The 20,702-nt window shown below is 43.0% G+C and overlaps 1 protein-coding gene and 1 long non-coding RNA gene across 2 annotated transcripts in view; one reads left to right on the forward strand and one right to left on the reverse strand.

Annotated features, from left to right (window-relative positions):
* Positions 1-779: 779 nt before the first annotated feature.
* Positions 780-3,234, reverse strand: LOC139029720 (uncharacterized). The gene is made up of 2 exons (XR_011481937.1): positions 3,128-3,234; positions 780-2,391 (listed from the first exon to the last, which is right to left on the reverse strand). It is a non-coding gene; the product is annotated as an uncharacterized lncRNA (long non-coding RNA).
* Positions 3,235-3,341: 107 nt separating this feature from the next.
* Positions 3,342-20,702, forward strand: part of LMBRD1 (LMBR1 domain containing 1) — a 132,665-nt gene continuing 115,304 nt past the window's right edge. Inside the window, exons 1-2 of the mRNA XM_020897090.2 lie at positions 3,342-3,511; positions 11,619-11,795. Coding sequence (XP_020752749.2) covers positions 3,437-3,511; positions 11,619-11,795 — 252 coding nt within the window. The 5' untranslated portion in view covers positions 3,342-3,436. The remainder of the gene's footprint in view (positions 3,512-11,618; positions 11,796-20,702) is intronic.

Here is a 20,702-nt window from a genome sequence, read left to right on the forward strand (position 1 = left end):
AAGTTGGGCAGGGGAATTTTCTTGCTCCTACATGGCCAAGGTAGGTCCACAAACTACCTCTTTTTAATGTGTGCAGACAGCATGCCCTAAGGATCATTAATTTACTGATCATTTACTCACTGAGCAAGATATAGGTCTCATGTTACCACCGTTTTGTTTTGTTTTGGGGCATGTCTCATGCTTTTGTTGCATGATTTTGTTGCTAAGCAAACCTGCTTTCTTGAGCAATCATTAACTTACAGTGTTCAGGGCTCAGATGCTTCAGTCATGTCCAACTCTTTGTGACCCCATGGACTAGAGCCCACTAGGCTCCTCTGTCCATGGGATTCTTCAGGCAAGAAAACTGGAGTGGGTTGCCATGCCCTCCTCCAGGGGATCTTCCTGACCCAGTGACAGAACTCTCATCTCTTATGCTTCCTGCATTGGCAAGGCAGGATCTTTACCACTAGCACTGCCTAGGAATCAGCTGTACATATCATACATCTCCTCCTTCTTGAAACTCCATCCCACATTCCACTCTTCCATTCCAGATCTCTAGGTCGTCACAGAGCATTGAGCTGAACTCCCTGTGCTACACAGCAGCTTCCCACCAGCTGTCTATTTTATACATGGTAAAAGAGTTGGACCCAACTGAACACACAGTGTATATATGTCAATGCTACTCTCTCAATTTGTCACATGTAAGATTCCACATGTAAGCAATACCAGGATGATATTTCTCTTTCTCTGCCTTACTTCATTCAGTATGACAAGTTTCATCCATATTGCTACAACTGGCATTGTTTCATTGTCTTTAATGGCTGAGTAATATTCCATTGTATACATGTACTACATCTTCTTTATCCATTTCTCTGTCAATGGACATTTAGGTATGCCTTGGTTATTTTAAATAATGCTGAAATGAACACATGAAAAGATGATCAACATTACTCATTATTAGAAAAATAATTGTAGCAAATCAAAACTACAATGAGCTATCACCTCACACCAGTCAGAATAGCTATCATCAAAAAATTACAAATTTTAAATGTTGGAGAGTGTATGGAGAGAAGGGAACCCTCCTAGACTATTGGTGGGAATTTAAATTGGACAGCCACTGTGGAGAACAGTATGGAGCTTCCTTAAAAAAAATCATTTTTAAATGTATTTCTCATGATGTACTCTGCATATAAGTTAAATAGCAGGGTGGCAATAAACAACCTTGATGTACTCCTTTCCCGATTTGGAACCAGTCTGTGGTTCCATGCCCAGTTCTAACTGTAGCTTCTTGACCTGCATACAGATTTCTCAGGAGGCAGGTAAGGTGGTCTGGTATTCCCATCTCTTTCAGAATTTTCCACAGTTTATTATGATCCACACAGCCAAACAAAGGCTTTGGCGTAGTCAATAAAGCAGAAGTAGATGTTTTTCTGAAATTCTCTTGCTTTTCTGATGATCCAACGGATGTTGCCAATTTGATCTCTGATACCTCTGCCTTTTCTAAATCCAGCTTGAACATCTGGACGTTCATGGTTCACACACTGTTGATGCCTGGCTTGGAGAATTTTGAGCGTTATTTTGCTAGCATGTGAAATGAGTGCAATTGTGTGGTAGTTTGAACATTCTTTGGTCTTTCTTTGGGATTGGAATGAAAACTGACTTTTTCCAGTCCTGTGGCCACTGCTGAGTTTTCCGAATTTGCTGGCATGTTGAGTGCAGCACTTTCACAGCATCATCTTTTATGATTTGAAAGGGCTCAACTGGAATTGCCTCACTCCCAATAGGTTTGTTCGTAATGATGCTTCCTAAGGCCCACTTGACTTCACATTCCAGGATGTCTGGCTCTAGGTGAGTGATCACACCATTGTGGTTATCCAGGTCATGAAGATCATTTTTGTATAGTTCTTCTGCGTATTGTTGCCACCTTTTCTTAATATCTTCTGCTTCTGTTAGGCCCATACTATTTCTGTCTTTTATCATGCCCATCTTTGCATGAAACATTCCCTTGGTATCTCTAATTTTCTTGACGAGATCTGGCCTGGCATTATCTTAAATCTCCCCTCCAAGCTAGTGGGCCTTTAGTAGAGTAATAGGAGAGCTTAGCATGGAGAGGCAAAAGTTTAAGTGGCCGTAGTGTTTCCTGCAGCTGGTGGGGGGATTTCCAAGCGGCCTCCTAGAGCAGAGATGTCTCTACAATTCACTTTCAGTAAACCATGAGGGCGGTCTCCGCAAAAGTGAATGGCCTGCAGGAGAGTCTCATTCAAACATGGGCAAGTTCAGAGAGCAGGAAGCCACCTTTGATGTTACATGTCACAGTAAAACTATCTTCTCTGTTTTCTTCTTCCTTCATATCGTGCAGGAAGGGAGACGCCGCACTCCTTCCATTCAGCAGGATTCCAGCCTAAAACAGATCTTGGGTAGGGGATAGCATCACCACATAATGCATTGTAAAGAGATGTGAGATTCATACATAAAGTTGTGGTTTAATTACAAGTACGTTTTGTTAATTTCACTGGTTATCAATGTACCCACACTCCAGTGGACCTAGGCAGGCCATCTTAGGACCATTCCCTGTGCTTCACTTTGGGTCTATGTGGATTATCTCATTCACTCACAAACATCACTAGAATCTGTGATTTCATATAATATTTTCAGAAAGTCAAGTATCATTAGGGTATAAAGTTATCACAGGCATGTAGAGATTTAAGTTTGCTTAGTCACTCAGTCATCCGACTCTTTGCGACCCCATGGACTGTATAGCCTGCCAGGTTTCTCTGTCCATTGGATTAGACCAATGTCCAGGTTAGAACACTGGAGTGGGTTGCCATGCCCTCCTTCAGGGGATCTTACCAACCCAGGGATGGAACCCAGGTCTCCCAAATTGCAGACAGATTTTTTACAATCTGAGCCACCATACAAAGGCCATAACATCCCATGATAAGGCAGTGCCCACCTCAGCAGCTACTCAGGCTGGGCCCAGGTGCCAGCAAATCAGAAAGTCATTTGGGCAGCTGGGAAAGCCTGCCATTCCTACAACCTGGGGAGGCCTTCTGGTAACTGAGGGGCTCTTATGCCAAGGAGACTAGGGCGCTTCTTCCCTTAAAATGGCAGTGGAAGCCCCTGAGGCGACTTGCCTCTGTTGACGCACCTGCTGCTTAGCCTACGGGCGCCTGGGCGTTTCTGGTCAGCAGCCACTTACGTGACGTCGCCGGGAAACTACGCCCTTCAGAGCCCAGCACCGCCCCGCTGCCGGCCGTGCGTGACGTCACGGAGCCCAGCCGCGCCCCGCCCCCGGCCGCTGTCGCCAGGGGCCGCTCCCAGCGGGTCTCCTAGGCAACCGGCGCTCCGCCCCTCCGCCCCTTTAACCTTTAGGGTGCGCGAGCGCCGCGTCCTGCGCCGGTTCCTCCCTCCCCTCTCTGTCCCCCCTTAACCGGGGCTGTCCCGGCCGGAAGCGAAGATGGCGGCGGCGGCGGCGGGCGCGGCGTCCGCCGAGCTGGTGATCGGCTGGTGCATCTTCGGCCTCCTCCTCCTGGTAGGGGAGGCGCTTGGCGTGACCCGGGGCCCGGCCGGGGGAAGGGGGGGGCGGCCCCGCCGCTGGCCGCCGGGGCCCCGACTTCCTCGTCCCGCCCCTCCGGCTGCGGCGACCGCCGCGGAGGCGCCGGGTTGGGGCGGGCCGCTGGAGGGGCGCGCTGGCCGCTGGCTGAGGGCGCGGGGTGGTCCCCGGAGCGCAGGCAGTGCCGTGGACCCGGGCCCGGGCGGAGGCCCCTGCGCTCGGGGGAGCGGGGCGCCCAGAGGACGGGCCCCGGGGGCAGGCAGCTCCCGCCTGCGTGCGTCCCGCAGGCGCCGCGTCTGCGGCCCAGGAGCCGACTCTGCGCTCTGAGTGGCTGCACTGTGTCCCCGCATTTAGGGCTGTGGGTCGCAGCCTTCTCTCCCCCATTGTACGGTATTGCCTTGGTGACGTGCGTTCTGACGCTGGCTTTCGACTTCCTTCCTGGTCTTTGATGTCTGAGACACCTGTGCCGCGGAGGTGGGGTCCTGGTTACTTCCAGGGTCAGGGTCTGTGTGCCCACCTGTCTGACCTCAGGTGCCTGCATCCCAGCCTCCTGACTCCTGCTTATCCTGGCAGCAAAACATGGAGCAAAACGTGGGCCAGATGGCCTAGCTTTTATTTCCCTAACCCATGTTAAAACGCTTTTAATTGGGAGTTCAGTTTATTTCTCTTCCTTCCCCTCCCCCGTCTCACTCTTCCCTGTAGTCTTCAGCCCGACCTGTTGTTGCTTCAGTGTCCCGAAGTATTAATGCCACTTGGCAGTAGGAAAACAACAGTAACAACAAAAAAATCCAGTTTACTTGTTGAAGTAACAAGTGCCTCATTTTACGTTACTTTCAAGATTCTGTTGCCGTGTCTGCAATCTGTATAGTATGTTTTTTTTCTTGTAGATTGTGCAACAGAAACTACCTCCTTCCTGCAGTGTGTGAAAACTTGAAAAGGCTTCTTTTGTAGCCTTTACCACCTGCCCAGAAAGTAATAATGCCTTTACCTTGGAACATGCTTTATTCTGCTTGGAGAAAGTGAAAGACCTGAAGTTTGGCTTTGGTTTCAACAGCCTGTACTTGCGCTTTTCCAGACTATTGTATTTACTTTATTTGTATTGTATTGTATTTACAAAGTCAAGTGACTTTGTAGGGGAACGAAATTTGGCACCCCAAAATGTCTCTGGCATGGGGATTAGCTTAGATTGGTTATTTGTAAGAAATGGAAGACTCAGAAAATATTTCTTTTTACATCTGCCTTAGCCGCTGAAAGAATTTAGATCAGGGCCCTGTCTCCAAAGTAAGTTTTATCACCAGAGATACCTGCAAAGAATATGGGCTAGGTGTGGTGGGCCTAGAGCTCAGAGAGTCCCTCTGTGTCCTTTTGTCCCTGTCTGGCCCAGCAGAAGTTTGTTAACCAAACTTTAGCTTTCTACTTGCATGGGAAATGCCTTCCTCCCAGTTCAGGTCCCAAGCTGTCATTTCCGGCGTCCTCTGTCTATAGCTGAAGGTGGCATTGAAGGTGAGGGCTTTGGCCATTTTGTTAAGTTCTCTTGGGTATCTCCAAGAGATACATGTATAACATGTACCGTATACATGTTATAAAACATTTGATTTTCTCCTGTTGATCTGGCTCATGTCAATTTAATCGTTAGACCAGCCAAAAGAACTTAAGAAGTAAAAGTAAATTTCTTTCTGCCTGAAGAATTAAATTTCTTTCTTTCCTGTTTAGAGGAAAACAAGGAGCGCATAACCTGTATCAAAGTCCAGGGAGAACAACTTGGCAATTATCAACGAATAAGCATTTCAGATATAGCAGTTATGCTATAAATTGTAGAAGGATGCAAATAAAACAAAATGTGGCCTTTAAGAGGGCCTTTAAGAGGGCCTGAAGATAGGTGGGAAAATAAGAATTCTTGAAACAGGTCTATTAAGTACTGAAAACTGAAGTATGATTTTATAAATCAAATAGGACTTGAGAGAATAGAGAACAATTTTGGGAGAAAGTGGATTAGAGGCAAACTGGATAGAAAAGGAAGGGAAAGCATTTAAGTTGGTGATACTAACACGAACAAAATGAAAATAGAATAAAGGTTTGAAATTAGATGTTAGAATAGGACTAAATTAGTAATGAGGGTCATTGTTTAATTTTCTGCAAATCTCTTTAACTTGTGGATTATTAGAAGAGAACTGGATTCTTGTGTCTGCTTCTGGATCCAAGCTTTTGAGAGGTTACTTTGGTTGAGGTACATGAGGTTTTAGTGATATGTAGTTGGAAGCAGAGTATCTTTTAGGTCACTGTGACATTGTTCTATATAATGTCACATCAAAACTCAGTAAGTAGAAGCTTCTTAGTATGAAATACGCGATTTGAAACCCTATCAATGATCTTTTGTTCTTTCCCCTATGGGTGGTTTTATAACATGATGCATTTGGTCATTTAGAAAATAACTGGTTCTCCGAGCTAAGCAGATCTTCAAAATATGGATATATTTATTTACATAAATCAAATATCACATCCATCAGTATCACCACTGATCTTGTCAGAAGAAATGTCTCAGAAATAAGTATTGAGAAATTGCCAAGCTCCCAGTCATTGATACATAGTTATTTGTGCTTTCAAGTGAAACTTGTTTCTTGGAAATAGTGCCTCCTTTGGCTTTCAGCTCTTAATACAGGGTGCTTTTTCCTGGAGACAGCCATCACTATTTGAGCACATTCATGTTTTCCTCCATGGAATATTAAAAAAGTCAGGGGTTGAAGTTTAATGAAGTTGATATTTACTGCTTTGTCAATTGTAGTTTGAAGTTAGTCATTCTTTCCTTCTGTGAGTGTGTGGTGGCCCGTTTGGTTCTGGTTGTTTTGATTTGTGTTTAATTGGCCAGCAGTTTCCCTACTATTGGGCTTCCCTGGTGGCTCCGCTGGTAAAGAATTCACCTGCAGTGTGGGAGACCTGGGTTTGGGAACGGCTGGAGAAGGGAACAGCTGCCCACTCCAGTATTCTGGCTTGGAGCATTCCATGAACTATATATAGTCCATGGGGTGGCAAAGAGTCTGACAGGACTGAGCAACTTTCACTTTCCCCACCATAACTTATGCACCACAAGTGCAAATATCAACGTGGAAAGGGCAAATGATACTTCAGTAGTATTGTGAGAACAGTTTTCAGTTTGCAGATCCCCAGAAAGAGTTGTGGGACTGTTGGGGGTCTGGGGACTTAACACTGAGAACTGCTAATCACCTGTTAAAGATTCAGAACTCTGAAATTGACAGCTTTGTAACCTTGGGCAAATAGGATGGACTTCATTTTCATCTGTCACATAAGGGAAGGTTAGACTTGGCTCCTCCAAGCCTCTAATTTAACTGTCCATATTTACTATGTCCCATCTGAGCCCTTCACCCTAGTCCCCACCCCCACAGGATTGTCAATAATTTGGCTTACACCATCTCTCAAATTGTGTTTCCCATTACTATATACGATTGAGTCTCGGTTTCTGTAAAGCAAGTTTACTTTTGTTACTCCAAGTGAGGGGATCATCTGGGAACTTGTTAGAAATACAGATATGGGACGCCAGCCCTGTGAATCAGAATCTGCAGTTTGACAAGATTCCAGGCAGTATGTGTTCCTTGATTCCGTGATTCTCTCTCCTGCCTCTGCCCAGGTACTTCTCCACCTAGACTGCTCATTACAGACACCTGGGGAGTATTAAAAGCCCTAAGGCCCAAACCAGTTAAGTCAGAATCACTTGGGAGGGGTTGGGGACTGCTCTAAATCTTTCCTTATGACTGTTAGCAGAATTATATATTAGTTTCTTTCATGAAATTCTCTAAAATGTTATTTCATATGACATTTAATAATAATTTCTGCTCTTTGTTGAGCAATTACTAGCCTAGGCACTGTGCTGAATTACATTCAATTCCCATAACCTGCTATGAAAGAAATATTCTTATCTTACAGATGAAGACAGTTGGTTTATTTTATAATGTAGTAACTATTGATAGATTTAACCTGAAAACAAAAAGCCCTTTGGGGTCTGTTTTAGTAAAGTTTCCCCAAACCCTAAAAGTTTGGGAACCTCTGGCTGAACTGTTTTGCCTAGGTTGCCCTTTTTCTGCTTGTTTGCCTGTTATTGGCAAGCTCCTTCCTCTGCAGTAATACCTACCGCTTCAGACTTTGTGTAAGTGCAGATCTTCTTCAGGTCCAACAAAGAGTTTATTCAGTTTTTTGTCTTAGCTGCTGCTAAGGATAGAAAGCTCATCTCCCAGTGACATCCAAAATAATTTGGGGAAAGCTATATTTGTCAATTTAGAAACAAGCCCATTAAATATTAATATAAGTAACATTTTTAAAAAGAGTGTTTTCCGAAACAAAATGAAATTGGTAAATTGTTAAGAATTTGAATAAAGGTCTTTTTCCTTCCTTTTTTCCTCCTTCCCTCCCTACATTTCCTTTTATTTCTTTCTGTCCACCATTCATGTTCCGAAGTGCACATTTTTCTTTTCACTTTATTTTTTCCTGCTGTTCTGACACCAGCTGAAACATGGGTAATGTAAAGAAATTACTTGCAACAACTTGGATGGATTTCAAGTTCATTAAGTTAAGTAAAAGAAGCCAGACTCAAAAGACATACTATGTAAGTACACTGACATTCTAGAAGAAGCAGAAGCTGTGGGCGCAGACGATAGATAGTGGTTGTCAAGGGCTAGCGAGTGGTGCGCTTAGTCACTCAGTTGTGTCTGACTCTTTGTGACCCCATGGACTATAGCCCACCAGGCTCCTCTGTCCAAGGGGTTCTCCAGGCAAGAATACTGGAGTGGGTTGCCGTGACCTCCTTCAGGGAATCTTCCCAACCCAGGGATCGAACCCAGATCTTCTGTTTTGGAGACAGCTTCTTTACCAACTTAGCCACCAGGGAAGTGGAGAGAGGAGTTAATTACGGAGGGGCAAAGGAGGTTTTTCTGCAGTGATGGAACTGTTCTTTTCTCTTGATTATGGTAGGAGAATTTGGAAACTGTAACTAGTTAGGTGGTGTTCTTAGTTCCTTTCTGGCTCCTGAAGTATGATACCCAAAAGGGAAATAATGTTACATGAAAAACTAGGTTTGCCTGTTGATGAGTGTTGAGTCAGCAGACACAACCAAGCCAAAAATCAGGAGAAGGGAGAAAACTGGGGGGCTTTCCTAACCCAGTCCTCCTCGGCAAGGTTGGGGAAGTTTAAAGCTGCCATATGACCCAGTAATCCCACTCCTGGGCATACACACCGAGGAAACCAGATCTGAAAGAGACACGTGTACCCCAGTGTTCATCACAGCACTGTTTATAATAGCCAGGACATGGAAGCAGCCTAGATGCCCATCAGCAGATGAATGGATAAGAAAGCTGTGGTACATATACACAATGGAATATTACTCAGCAATTAAGAAGAATTCATTTGAATCAGTTCTAATGAGGTGGATGAAACTGAAACCCATTATACGGAGTGAAGTAAGCCAGAAAGAAAAACACCAATACAATATGGAATTTAGAAAGATGGTAATGATAACCCTATATGCAAGACAGAAAAAGAGACACAGATGTATAGAACAGACCTTTGGACTCTATGGGAGAAGGTGAGGGTGGGATGATCTGAGAGAACAGCATCAAAACATGAGTATTATCAAGTGTGAAACAGATTGCCAGTCCAGGTTGGATGCATGAGACAAGTGCTTGGGGCTGGTACACTGGGAAGACCCAGAGGGATGACATGGGGAGGGAGGTGGGAGGGGGGTTCAAGATGGGAAACACATGTAAATCCACGGCTGATTCAAGTCAATGTATGGCAAAAACCACTACAATGTTGTAAAGTAATTAGCCTCCAACTAATAAAAATAACTGGGGAAAAAAAAAGAAATGTATTACTTTTAGATTCAGAAAACATGTTAAGGATGTATAGGATTTCTTTAAATAAACATGTCTTTTGCTGGGGGAAAAAAATAAAGCTAAGGGTCATAGATATTCATGAAGGGGCTTGAGTGGTAGACAGAATCCAAGGAGGGTCAGGACAGATGAGCGTCATCCCTCAGGTTCTGGTTGATCTTGTAGCTGAACTCTGCAGGACAGTCTTCAAAACAGACCTGGGAGTGCTGACAACTGAGGTACTGTCTGCTGTAGTTACTTCTCTTGCCTGTAGAGTCTTTTGTTTCTGCATCATTTTATTCCCTTTAGATCTTTAATTACTGAAATCTGTCCAAGGGCAAGCATTGTGGCCAGGCCTAGATCACAAAGTAGCTTATGCCAAAAATGGCTTCTCATATGTCAAGGAAGCCATGCCTGGATCTCTTTCTCTAGGGAACCCATACCTTGTCTACACTGAAAGTTAAATCTTTTGAACAGCATGAAAGGAGAGAACAAAGCTTGTGTCCCAGAGCTTTTATAGAGCTGATTTAAAACCTTGGTTCTCAAATTTGCCTCAGATTGGCATCCTCCGTGCTGATGCCTGGAGAAGCCTCAGTCTCTGATGGAAGTGATTTGGGGAAGGCCGTAAAGGAATTTTGAGTTTTTACCCAGGGGATTCTAACATAGCCAAGGTTGAGAATCACCCATTTAGGATCTGCCTGCCATCCCCTATGATTGAGTAAAGCAGAGATTCTCCAAGTGTAGTCTCTGGACCAGCATCAGCCTTCCTGGGAACTTGTTACAAATACAGGTTTTCTGGACCCTTTCCAGACCTGTTGAATTTGAAACTGCTGTAGCGGCCCTCCAGGGAATCCTGATGCCAGAATTTGAATTCTGATGCTAGAATTGCAAGAATAAAGTTCTTTACTCTGTGTTAATTTCTAGAAAGATGTTGGCGACTATTGAAAAGACCTGATGGATTACAGATGTCAGCCTCCGTACCTCGGAGTGTACTTTTTTCCGTGGAAAGTTCCTTGTAATGCACATGCATCCGTTTTTCAGTATTCATTCTTTTTTGTTTACTACCCTTTAAAATGTGAATTACAGTATAACATGTTGATTGCATGGTGACTGTTGACAGTTAATCTTTAGCTAAATGATAAACTCTTAAACTGTCACAAAGGAACAGCAGTTAATTTCCATTTGGGTGGTGTTTTGTGATGCTTCTGTAGTAAGAACAGGATAGAACAACTTTTGTTTTTAATTAATTTTTTTATTGAAGACTAATTTCTTTATAGAATTTTGTTGTTTTCTGTCAAACCTCAACATGAATCAGCCATAGGTACACATATATCCCCTCCCTTTTGAACCTCCCCCCATCTCCCTCCCCATCCCACCCCACTAGGTTGATACAGAGACCCTGTTTGAGTTTCCTGAGACATACAGCAAATTCCCGTTATTTTACATATGATAATGTAAGTTTCCATATTACTCTTTCCATACATCTCACCCTCTCCTCCCCTCTCTTCACGCCCATAAGTCTATTCTCTATGTCTCTTTCTCCATTGCTGCCCTGTAAGTAAATTCTTCAGTACCATTTTTCTAGATTCCGTGTATGTGCGTTAGAATATGATATTTATCTTTCTCTTTCTGACTCAGTTCACTCTGTATAATAAATAGGTTCATCCACTTCATTAGAACTGATTCAAAGGTGTTCCTTTTTCTGGCTGAGTAATATTCCACTGTGTATGTGTACCACAATTTCTTTATCTATTCATCAGTTGGTGGATATCTAGGTTGCTTCCATGTTCTGGCTATTGTACATAGTGCTGCAATGAACAGTGGGAAACAGCTTTTAGTTACATCCTCTTTAGTTTGGGAAAATGTATAGGGAAAAGTATTCAGAGCTAGTTACAACTGTAATGTGTCAACCATTAATGGTCATTCTGTGTTTGTGAGGAAATATGTAACTGAGCACTGTTATCAACAACCTTTGCTTGTTTCTTTTGAATTCTTGGCACCCCAGTGATAATGTACTGCTTTAATGAACTTGGCCTTGTAAATGATAAATCCTGAATGAGTTTATGAGGGGTAGGGGACTTCTCCATGTACATCTGAAAGCATCTTTATTTGACATGAAGTTTCCCACCAGGAACTTTAAAACACATTCTAAAATCAGTATTAGAGCATAGATAAGGCAGTAACAAAACATTTCTTTCTGTCTGTTTCAGGCTATTTTGGCGTTCTGCTGGATATATGTTCGCAAATATCAGAGTCAGCGGGAAAGTGAAGTTGTCTCCACCATAACTGCCATTTTTTCTCTGGCCATTGCACTGATCACTTCAGCACTTCTTCCAGTGGATATATTTTTGGTTTCTTACATGAAAAATCAAAATGGTACATTTAAGGTAATTATTTGTCCTTTCATGTTCTTGGCAATTAAGTATTTAATTAAATGTGTAGTGGTGCAGTGTGTGTTGGGTTTTATTGTCGCTGGGAGTAAGCGAGAATGGAAATGGACACAGGCTGACGATGTGACAGCTCGTGTGGAACAGACTTCTCACTGATTTTCAGCCATCCAAGAAGTCCTTTTGTTAATCAGAAAATTTGCTGAGTGGTCACAATAGGTTTTATTTTTGTGCCTTTCGTAGCTCCCTTGAAGTCTGACTTGATTTGCATTATCTAATTAAGACAACTTAGAAGGACCTTTGTTAGTGGCAGATTATGGTCTTCATCTCTATGTCATATTGAAGACCTTGAGTCACTGCGATGCAGGCTGCAGATGATCAGACCCCAGTTCTAGTCTTGGCTTCTCACTACTTAGCTTGTGTCTTTGGCCAAACTGAGCTTTTCTAGACTTCATATTCCTTATATTTAAAATGCATGGTATTAGACTGGAAGGCTTCTGAGTTCCTTTTCAGTTATGCAGATTACTTTTACATTTCTTACTAGTGTAAGCTTTATGAGATAGGAAGTGTGTCTTGTTTGTTTCTAGGTGCCCAACATCTGACACATAGTAGGTACTTAAATATTTGAATGAAATATTATTTTAATTATCTCAGTAATGCATGGTTCCAAAATAACTTCCTGAATTGGGCCAACTGGACTTAAATAATTTGGTAATTTTTTTGCGTTAGGTTTGGCTAGATTCCAATTGCTGTGAAAACGGCAGTTCTTTTCTATAGGTTAGACATTCATTTAGCAAGTATTAATTGAGCTCTTACTATGTGCAGAATGCTGTGGAGAGATAGTAACTAGTGTCCATAGAGTACTCAGTGTGTGTCAGACCCTCTCCTAAATGGTTTACATATCTTAATGTCCCAACAACCCAGTGAGGTAGATAGTTGTCTCGGTTTTCCTGGGCAGGAAGCCAAGGTTCAGAGAGGTGACATAACCCATCTCAGGTCTGGCATTTGTGTATGCTTTTACTGGGATTTCCTATATGCAGTGTATAATTATTGTTTGAGCAGGAGAGTTTTTTTAATTTTTAAATTTAGAATATTTGGTTTGTTTAGATTTTGTGGAATTACATTTTCATCTGGAAATTTCTAAAGTATTTTAATGAAATTATGAGCTTTCCCTTAGATCATGTAGTTGTTCTAGGACCATGCTTAGTTTAGTAATCAGTCCCTTTTTGGATACTAGTTTTTTGTTTCATTTATTTATTTTTAATTTGTGAGGTTACATTATATTTGTTTAAATAAGACTTTAGGAATTCACCTGCATAAAGAAACAAAAGTATTTCCTATTAAGACTTATGGCATTTGTTCTATTAAACACTCCATTAGAGAAGAAAATGTATAGCTGTAGTTAGTGTGCTTATTTTATGTTTGTTAAATCTACTTGTCTCCGAGAAACCTGCATGCAGATCAAGAAACAATAGTTAAGAATAGACATGGAACAATGGACTGGTTCAGAATTGGGAAAGGAGTATGACAAGGCCGTACGTATATTGTCACCCTGCTTATTTAACTTCTGTGCAGAATACATCATGTGAAATGCTGGGCTGGGTGAACCACAAGCTGGAATAAAGATTGCCAGAAGAAATATCAACAACCTCAGATAATGCAGATGATACCACTCTAATGGCAGAAGTGAAGAGGAACTAAAGAGGCTCTTATGAGGGTGAAAGAAGAAAGTGAACAGAATGGCTTAAAACTCAACATTCAAAAAACTAAGATCATGGCATCTAGGCCCATCACTTCTTGGCAAACAGATGGGGAAAAAGTGAAAATAGTGACAGATTTTATTTTCTTGGACTCCAAAATAAATTTGGACGGTGACTGCAGCCATAAAATTAAGACGCTTGCTCCTTGGAAGGACAAACCTAGACAGCATATTAAAAAGCAGAGCTATCACTGTTGACAAAGGCCTATAGTCAAAGCTATCATTTTTCCAGTAGTCATATACAGATGTGAGAGTTGGACCATGAAGAAATCTGAGCACTAAATAAGTGATAGTTTCAAATTGTGGTGTTGGAGAAGACTCTTTGGGAGTTCCTTGGACAGCAAGGAGATCAAACTAGTCCATCCTAAAGAAAATCAACCCTGAATATTCATTGGAAGGACTGATGCTGATACTGAATCCACAGTACTTTGGCCAGTTGATGTGAAGAGTCAACTCATTGGAAAAGACCCTGATACTGGAAAAGATTGAAGGCTAAAGAAGGGGGTGACAGAGGGTGAGATGGTTTGACAGTATCACTGACCTCAATGGACATGAGTTTGAGCAAACTCTGGGAGATAGTGAAGGACAGGGTAGCCAGTACTGCAGTTCATGGAGTTGCAAAGAGTCAGACATGACTTGGTGACTAAACAACAACAAAAATCTAAATGTGGCACCAATAATTAGAAGGGAAAAATTCCATGTTAAGGTTTTTCCTCTCTTTTTTAAAAACTTTTTCATTATTGAGGGGTTCATTCAGCAATTGTATGGCCTTTGTGATAGCTTACGGTGAACGGTGTTGGATTTGTGATCTCCAAGGAAGATTTAACTTTGGGACCAGGAACCAGGCTTGATCACTCAAGAGCTTTTGTGTAGCAGAGTTTTATTAAAGTATAAAAAGGGAGAGAGAAAGCTTCTGACACAGACATCAGAAGGGGGATGGTGAGTGCCCCCCCCCCCCCCCCCCGGCTGGTGTTAGCAAGGAAGTTATATACATTTTTAATTGGTTATTACAATAAAAAGAATGTTTCAAGGTTGTAAAGATCTTACTAGACCCACTCCTATAACTTACATTTTAAGATAACCAGATTAGCTTAGAAGGTTTTCAAGAAGGAGAAACTGTCCTCCTTGGTACAGAGTTTAAACTGAGTTGTTTGTTGCTTAATCATCAGTTCTGGGCTTAAAGAAAAAAACATTTTATGTGACTAAGGAATGTAGACAAAAGATCTTTGTCCTTTCCTCCTTCTTGAGAATTCCAGACCCCTATTTCCACTTTGAGACCCCTAGACTCCTTTCTCCTCCTCAGAGACCCCAGACTTCTTATCAGCCTGCCTAGGAATTGACTCTTTGATTCCCTCCTTTTCTTTTAGGAGAATTATGTTGCCAAGGGAAAGGGGTGTTGTTTTCATTGCATAACTGCTTCCTGCTGTTGAGGAGCATAGTCCCTAAATTGTTGAAGCAACATATTCTGCTAACCCTCATATGGAGGGTCTCTGATCTGGGGGCCTCAAATAATAGTTGGGCACTCATAGGAGCCTGGACAACCATTTGTAACTTAAAAGCTTTCAGATGGTTAGAAGCAAACCCCATTTTACAGCTACAGATGCAAGGCAAAATAGTCATTAAGCCAAGTTAAAACCTAATCAAAATTAAAAGTTACATTATGTCCATAGTTAAGGTACAATGTGTTATACCAGTCCATATGTTATAACCAGTCCATGTTACACCAGGATTGCTGGATGTCATCACAGAGTTGAAGAAAGTCTTTTCCTTGAAGTGGAGAAACCTACCATGGGAAGTCTTTGATTGATGAGAAGGGGGAGTGCTCCACAGACCCAGCAATTATGATTCCAGAATTATGGAATGTGATAGGAATGAGCCCAGGACAGGAAAGCGTTGTCTTGAGGGTCAAATGGCAGACTCAGGACTTTTGGAGTCAGCAGAAGCAAGCCCACATAGATTCTCAGACCCATGTCCATTCTTGGCTCAAATACTGGCTTGTTTGACTCAAAGTCTGGGTCAGGAGTTAACCTCCCGGTAATGTCTGTTGAAAAAGCTGAAAGTTGAGTCATATAGTTATAAGGCTTTAGGATCTATGACAATATCTGTGTGCAAAACTAGTCTGTCATTGAGGTAATCCCATTTTGGGGGGGCAGTTCATACCCTCATTATTAAAGGTATGGGTAAAACTAAACCAACTGTCCTGTTTCCTGAGTTAGCTTACCAAGATGCCTCTTAATAATGTCATTAGTCTTTTCAACCTTTCCTGAAGATTGGGGTCTCCAGGAACACTGCGAATGATACTCTATTCATAGAGCTTTCAACACTCCTTGAGTTACAGCAGCTTTAAAGATGGAGCCACTGTTGCTCTGAACTTTAGAGTTTGAGATCCCACTTACATCATGAGAAGTCAGCACGTTAAGATTTCGCCCACTAGTAAACTTATGAGCTTTAGGCATTAGCAAGACAGTAATAGCAACTACCCTTATGCAATGTGGCCATAGCCTTTTTTCAGTAACAAACAAACTAAACTCTGATTCTGTGGGCAAGCTCAAAGCGGGAGCCTGTAAGAGAGCAGTTTGAAGAGCCTTAAAAGCCCTTTGAGTAGCTGGGGACCAAACCAGCTTGTTGATTTGGGCCTGCTGAGTCTCAGTTAGAAGTTTATATAAAGGCCAGGCAAGTTCTGCAGAATCCAAATGAGGCAATAGCCTATTATGCCCAAGAATCCTCTCAGTCATCTTAAAGTCATAGGTAGAGGATGATTTAGTATAGATTCAACTCTAAGAAGCAAACTTCAAATCAATGACTGAAAAATATTTGATTCAGTCAGAAATTTCAGACAATGAAGAATCAGGATTAGGCACTTAGTATTTGTGTAGCTTGAACAGGTCTCCATTTATCATTTGACTTTTTTTTACACCAAAAATAGGAGTGCTGCATGAACTGTTACAGGGAATTAATAGTCCTTGTTCCTTTAAATTTTCAGTGATGGGTTTTAACCCTTCCTTAACCTCAGGTTTTAATGGATACTGCTTTTGATGTGGAAATAGGTGAGGGTCTTTGAGTTTGATAACGACAGGAACATCATTTTGTGCTTGACTCATAGTTTTTCCATCAGCCTACATTTGAGGATTTACATTTTCTTCAGTTGTAAGAGCAGGTTCCATATTCATGAAAACAGAGGCCTGGACCTTGTTCAGTATATCCCTCCCCAGAAGGGGTGGGGGAAGCTCTGGCGTGATCAGAAACATGTGAGAAAACAGCACAGAGTCCCAGTTGCAGCCTAAGGGACGACTGAAATAATAGTGTTTGGCTTGTCCAGACAGCCCCATTACGGCAGTGGATTGGGAGGAAAGTGGACCAGGGGCTTTGGTGAGCAGAAAGTTGCCTCAGTGTCCAAAAGAGATCGATGGATTGGCCCCCACAGTTATTAATACCTTGGGTTCCTCAGGTGTAATTAGGACGGGAACTTGTGTGGGGACCCCCAGGCACCTTCAGTCCTGATTGTCTTGAGAGTCCGACCCCTGAAACCTATGCCTCTGGGGCAGTCTCTTCTCCAGTGTGGTCCCTTGCAGACTGGACATGGAGCCGGGGCAGCTTAGAGGCCTGAGGGCAATCCTGCTTGAGGTGCCCCTTCTTTCCACAGTAATAGCAAGCCCATCCCTTTTCACCTGGGTCCCTCTGGGCATTCTTCTCAAGCTGTTTCAGAGCAGGTCTAACAGTCATGCTGGGGCTTCAGCCTTTTCCTGGTCTTTTTTTTTCAACCTTATATTTTCCTCATATTCTCTACCATAATATACCATCTGAGCCAGCTGCAACAGTTTAAAATTTTTAAAGACTGATTTGGTCCAAACGCCTGTTTTTGTAACTTATGGTGGATATCTGGAGCCGAATGAGTGATAAATCTTCTAAGATCATTTCTCCCTCTGCACTTTCAGGATCAATGTCAGTAAACTTGTGGAGAGCCTCCCGTAGTCTATCTAGGAATTTACTAGGAGTTTCCTTCTCTACCTGTTCTATGTCAGCCAGCTTAGCATAGTTTAGAGTCTTGGTGGTGTTCGCTTGAGTCCTTGAAGGTTACCTCTTGCAAAGACTCTGATCCTACCTTCCTTCAACCATGTTTTAGCCTCATTCTGGCACAGTTATGGGAAGTGCTTGACTCCCAGTAGGGAGGAGGGCTATTTCATGTTCCCTTTTTCCCCTTGTCTCATGTTCAAGCCATTTATCTCCAGAAGCAGTAGCTTCCCCCAGAATCGAGCTGTCAAGTCAGGAGTCAATGTCTATCCTAAGACATACCCTCTAAATAGTCTTGAGTGCATTGGGACTGTTTGAATTTCTATGTAGAGTGAGGCAACTCCTCCTGGAAGGGTGCCCTGATTCTCAGCCTGTTCAGTTGGGAGCCCCAGATACAGGGGCAAAGTAAATAGGACGGGAGGGAGCTGAAGGTTTCATACCCAAATCTGTACCCTTAGGACATAAGTCTGGCATGTCTTGCAGAGAGAAAAAGAGCAACACATATCACACGTCTACCCATTTCTCTTGTTTTCTGCAGAACCAGTCTAGTTGTAAAACAGTATCGTAATTAAGAGACCTTTTAACAGGCCAGCGTTTCCCCATCTTCTAACGGATACTGTGGCCATTCAGTATCACAGAAGAAGATCAGGCATGTTTTTTTAAACTCTGGGTATCAAACTTGTCCCAGTTTTTAAAAAAATACATTGTAAAGGAGTGGTTCTGGAACTGTTAGCTCCCATCTGTAAGAGAGAAAAAAGTGGCATCCACAGCCACGGCTTCTTTCCACCAAAAGCATCCTTCCCTGCTCTAGATGGGGGTGTAGACAGACTCTCCACCAAAGCTTTCCTTCCCTGGTCGGAATTAGTCTGTCCCTTACCGATGCAGGCATCTTACTTGTCCCTCCCTCACCGAGGTGGGGTGGCGGTGCCCCAGGGGTAGGCCTCATGCATCCCAGACTGATTTCCAGTTCCTTACCACCGAGACATCTGTTTGACTTGCCAGAGTAGCTTCGGGAATGTTTCCCAAGCTAGTACTGCCAGGGGAAGCCTCCGTCTCACGTGTGCCTGTGCACACTCCTGAGCACAGTGCTGACCGCACTAGAAGCGGTGAGTCAGAGGGGGGCGAACAGCAACCACGATGCCCCTTCTGAGCGTCAGCACGCCAGCATGAGTGACAGCAAAAGGGTCAGCGAGCGAGGACAAGGCGGTGTTTGTCCTCAAGCTGCTAGGGCCAGTCCTTCAGTTCCCGTCCACAGATTGCACAGGAGGAGCACCTAGGGAGCTGAGACAAGAGCTATCAGAGAGCCTCCTCTGGTCTGCTGAGAGCCGACACCACCAAAAGGAGCCCGCTGTGGTCCCGACCTAACCACACCTTGCCGTTCCCGATCCGTGTCCTCAAAAGCCTCACGGTCACCAGCAGTGCTTCTGTCCACATGGGTAGGAGAAACAGCCGTGACAGAGACTTGCCTTCAGGTCGCTGGCCCTGAGGCCTGCAGCCAAGAGCGTGCCCTCTAGCCTGAGAGACGCTCCTGGAGCTAGAGCTCCGCTGTGCGCCCAAACATGCTCTTGGAACTTTCGGCTTCTAGCAAGGTTAGGTGCTTCCATACTTGGGGTCCAAGTAAAAGTACATAATAGCAGCATGGATTACAAGTCCCTTGAAAGTCCATGATCCAGCAGACTATGTTAGTAGTTCTGATTCCCCACGCAGTTATGAAGTGGTCAGAGAGACCAGGACAAGGTGACCCAAGAAGGGACAGTTCCATCCACGTGCTTCGCCCTTTTCTGGCTGCTCCCCTCGCAGGGACGTTGGCTATCTCTTGACAGTGGCAGGTCAGTATAAACCCCCAAAAAGGTTCCCCATTTTGGGGCTGCCTTCAGTCATTTTGAGGCATCGTGAAACTGCAGAGCAGGGCTCAATGCTTGCTTCACGCAGGGCGTATCATCCATTCACACAAGCACACAGTAGAGTTAGTAAAGCAGAACATCTGTGTACTGAGAAAGCAGAGAGACAGCTCTGAGTGTTATTACCTTGGCCTGAAGATCCCGGACGAGCCCCCAAGGTGATAGCTTATGGTGAACGGTGTCGGATTCATGATCTCTGAAGAAGAAGATTTAACTTCGAGACCAGGGACCAGGTTTGATTACTCAAGAGCTTTTGTGTAGCAGAGTTTTATTAAAGTATAAAAAGGGACAGAGAAAGGTTCTGACATAGACATCGGAAGGGGGGGAGCATGCCCCCCTCACTGGTGTTAGCAAGGGAGTTATATACGGTTTTAATTGGTTATTACAATATATCAAAAGAATGTCCAAGGTTGTAAAGATCTTACTAGACCCACTCCCACAATTTACATTTTAAGATAACAGGATTAGCCAGAAGGATGTCAGGAAGGAGAAACTGTCCTCAAGCAGGATAGTTGTTGTAGTATAATCCTTGGTACAGAGTTTAAACTGAGCTGTTTGTTGCTTAATCATCAGTTCTGGGCTTAAAGAAAAAAAATGTTTTATGTGACTAAGACTAAGGAATGTAGAGGAAAAAAAAGATGTTTGTCCTTTCTTCCTCCTCAAGAATTCCAGGCCCCCATTTCCACTTGTAGAGCCCTAGACCCCTTTCTCCTCTTCAGGCACCACAGACTTCTTATCAACCTGCCTAGGAATTGACTCATTTGTTTCTACTTTTCATTTACTTATTAATATTTGTCTCTGTCTAGTTATGTCTGTTTTTAGCCAGCTGAAAGCTTTGATGATATACCAGTTTTTCCCCAATACTTTGATGTATATAAATTGATGTTTTAAAATATTCTTAGTTTCCCTTTTTGTCTTTTCTCTTTTTTGGAGCACTGGCTGGGGGACTAGTGAATTTCCTAAGAGTTGCCATTTGAAGCTGGCCTGTGCTAATAGTTAAACGAGAACTGAAGAGACTTTCAAAAACTACATCTGATAAACTGTAAAGAGTATTTTCTGCAAAGAATTATTAATGAATTCTCTTGAGATGCTTAGTAAAAGACTAAAGTATTTAAACATTAGTATTTAAGAACTAGTTTCAGACTTCATGCCGTAGCTGTAGGTGTCTCAGGGTAAAGTGTGCCGCAGCATCTTTAATCTCTTTCATCCTTGTTAAAATGTGCAGGTTGTTGTTTT

The sequence above is a fragment of the Odocoileus virginianus genome, chromosome 19 (genome assembly GCF_023699985.2).
Source record: "Odocoileus virginianus isolate 20LAN1187 ecotype Illinois chromosome 19, Ovbor_1.2, whole genome shotgun sequence".
NCBI lineage: Eukaryota > Metazoa > Chordata > Mammalia > Artiodactyla > Cervidae > Odocoileus > Odocoileus virginianus.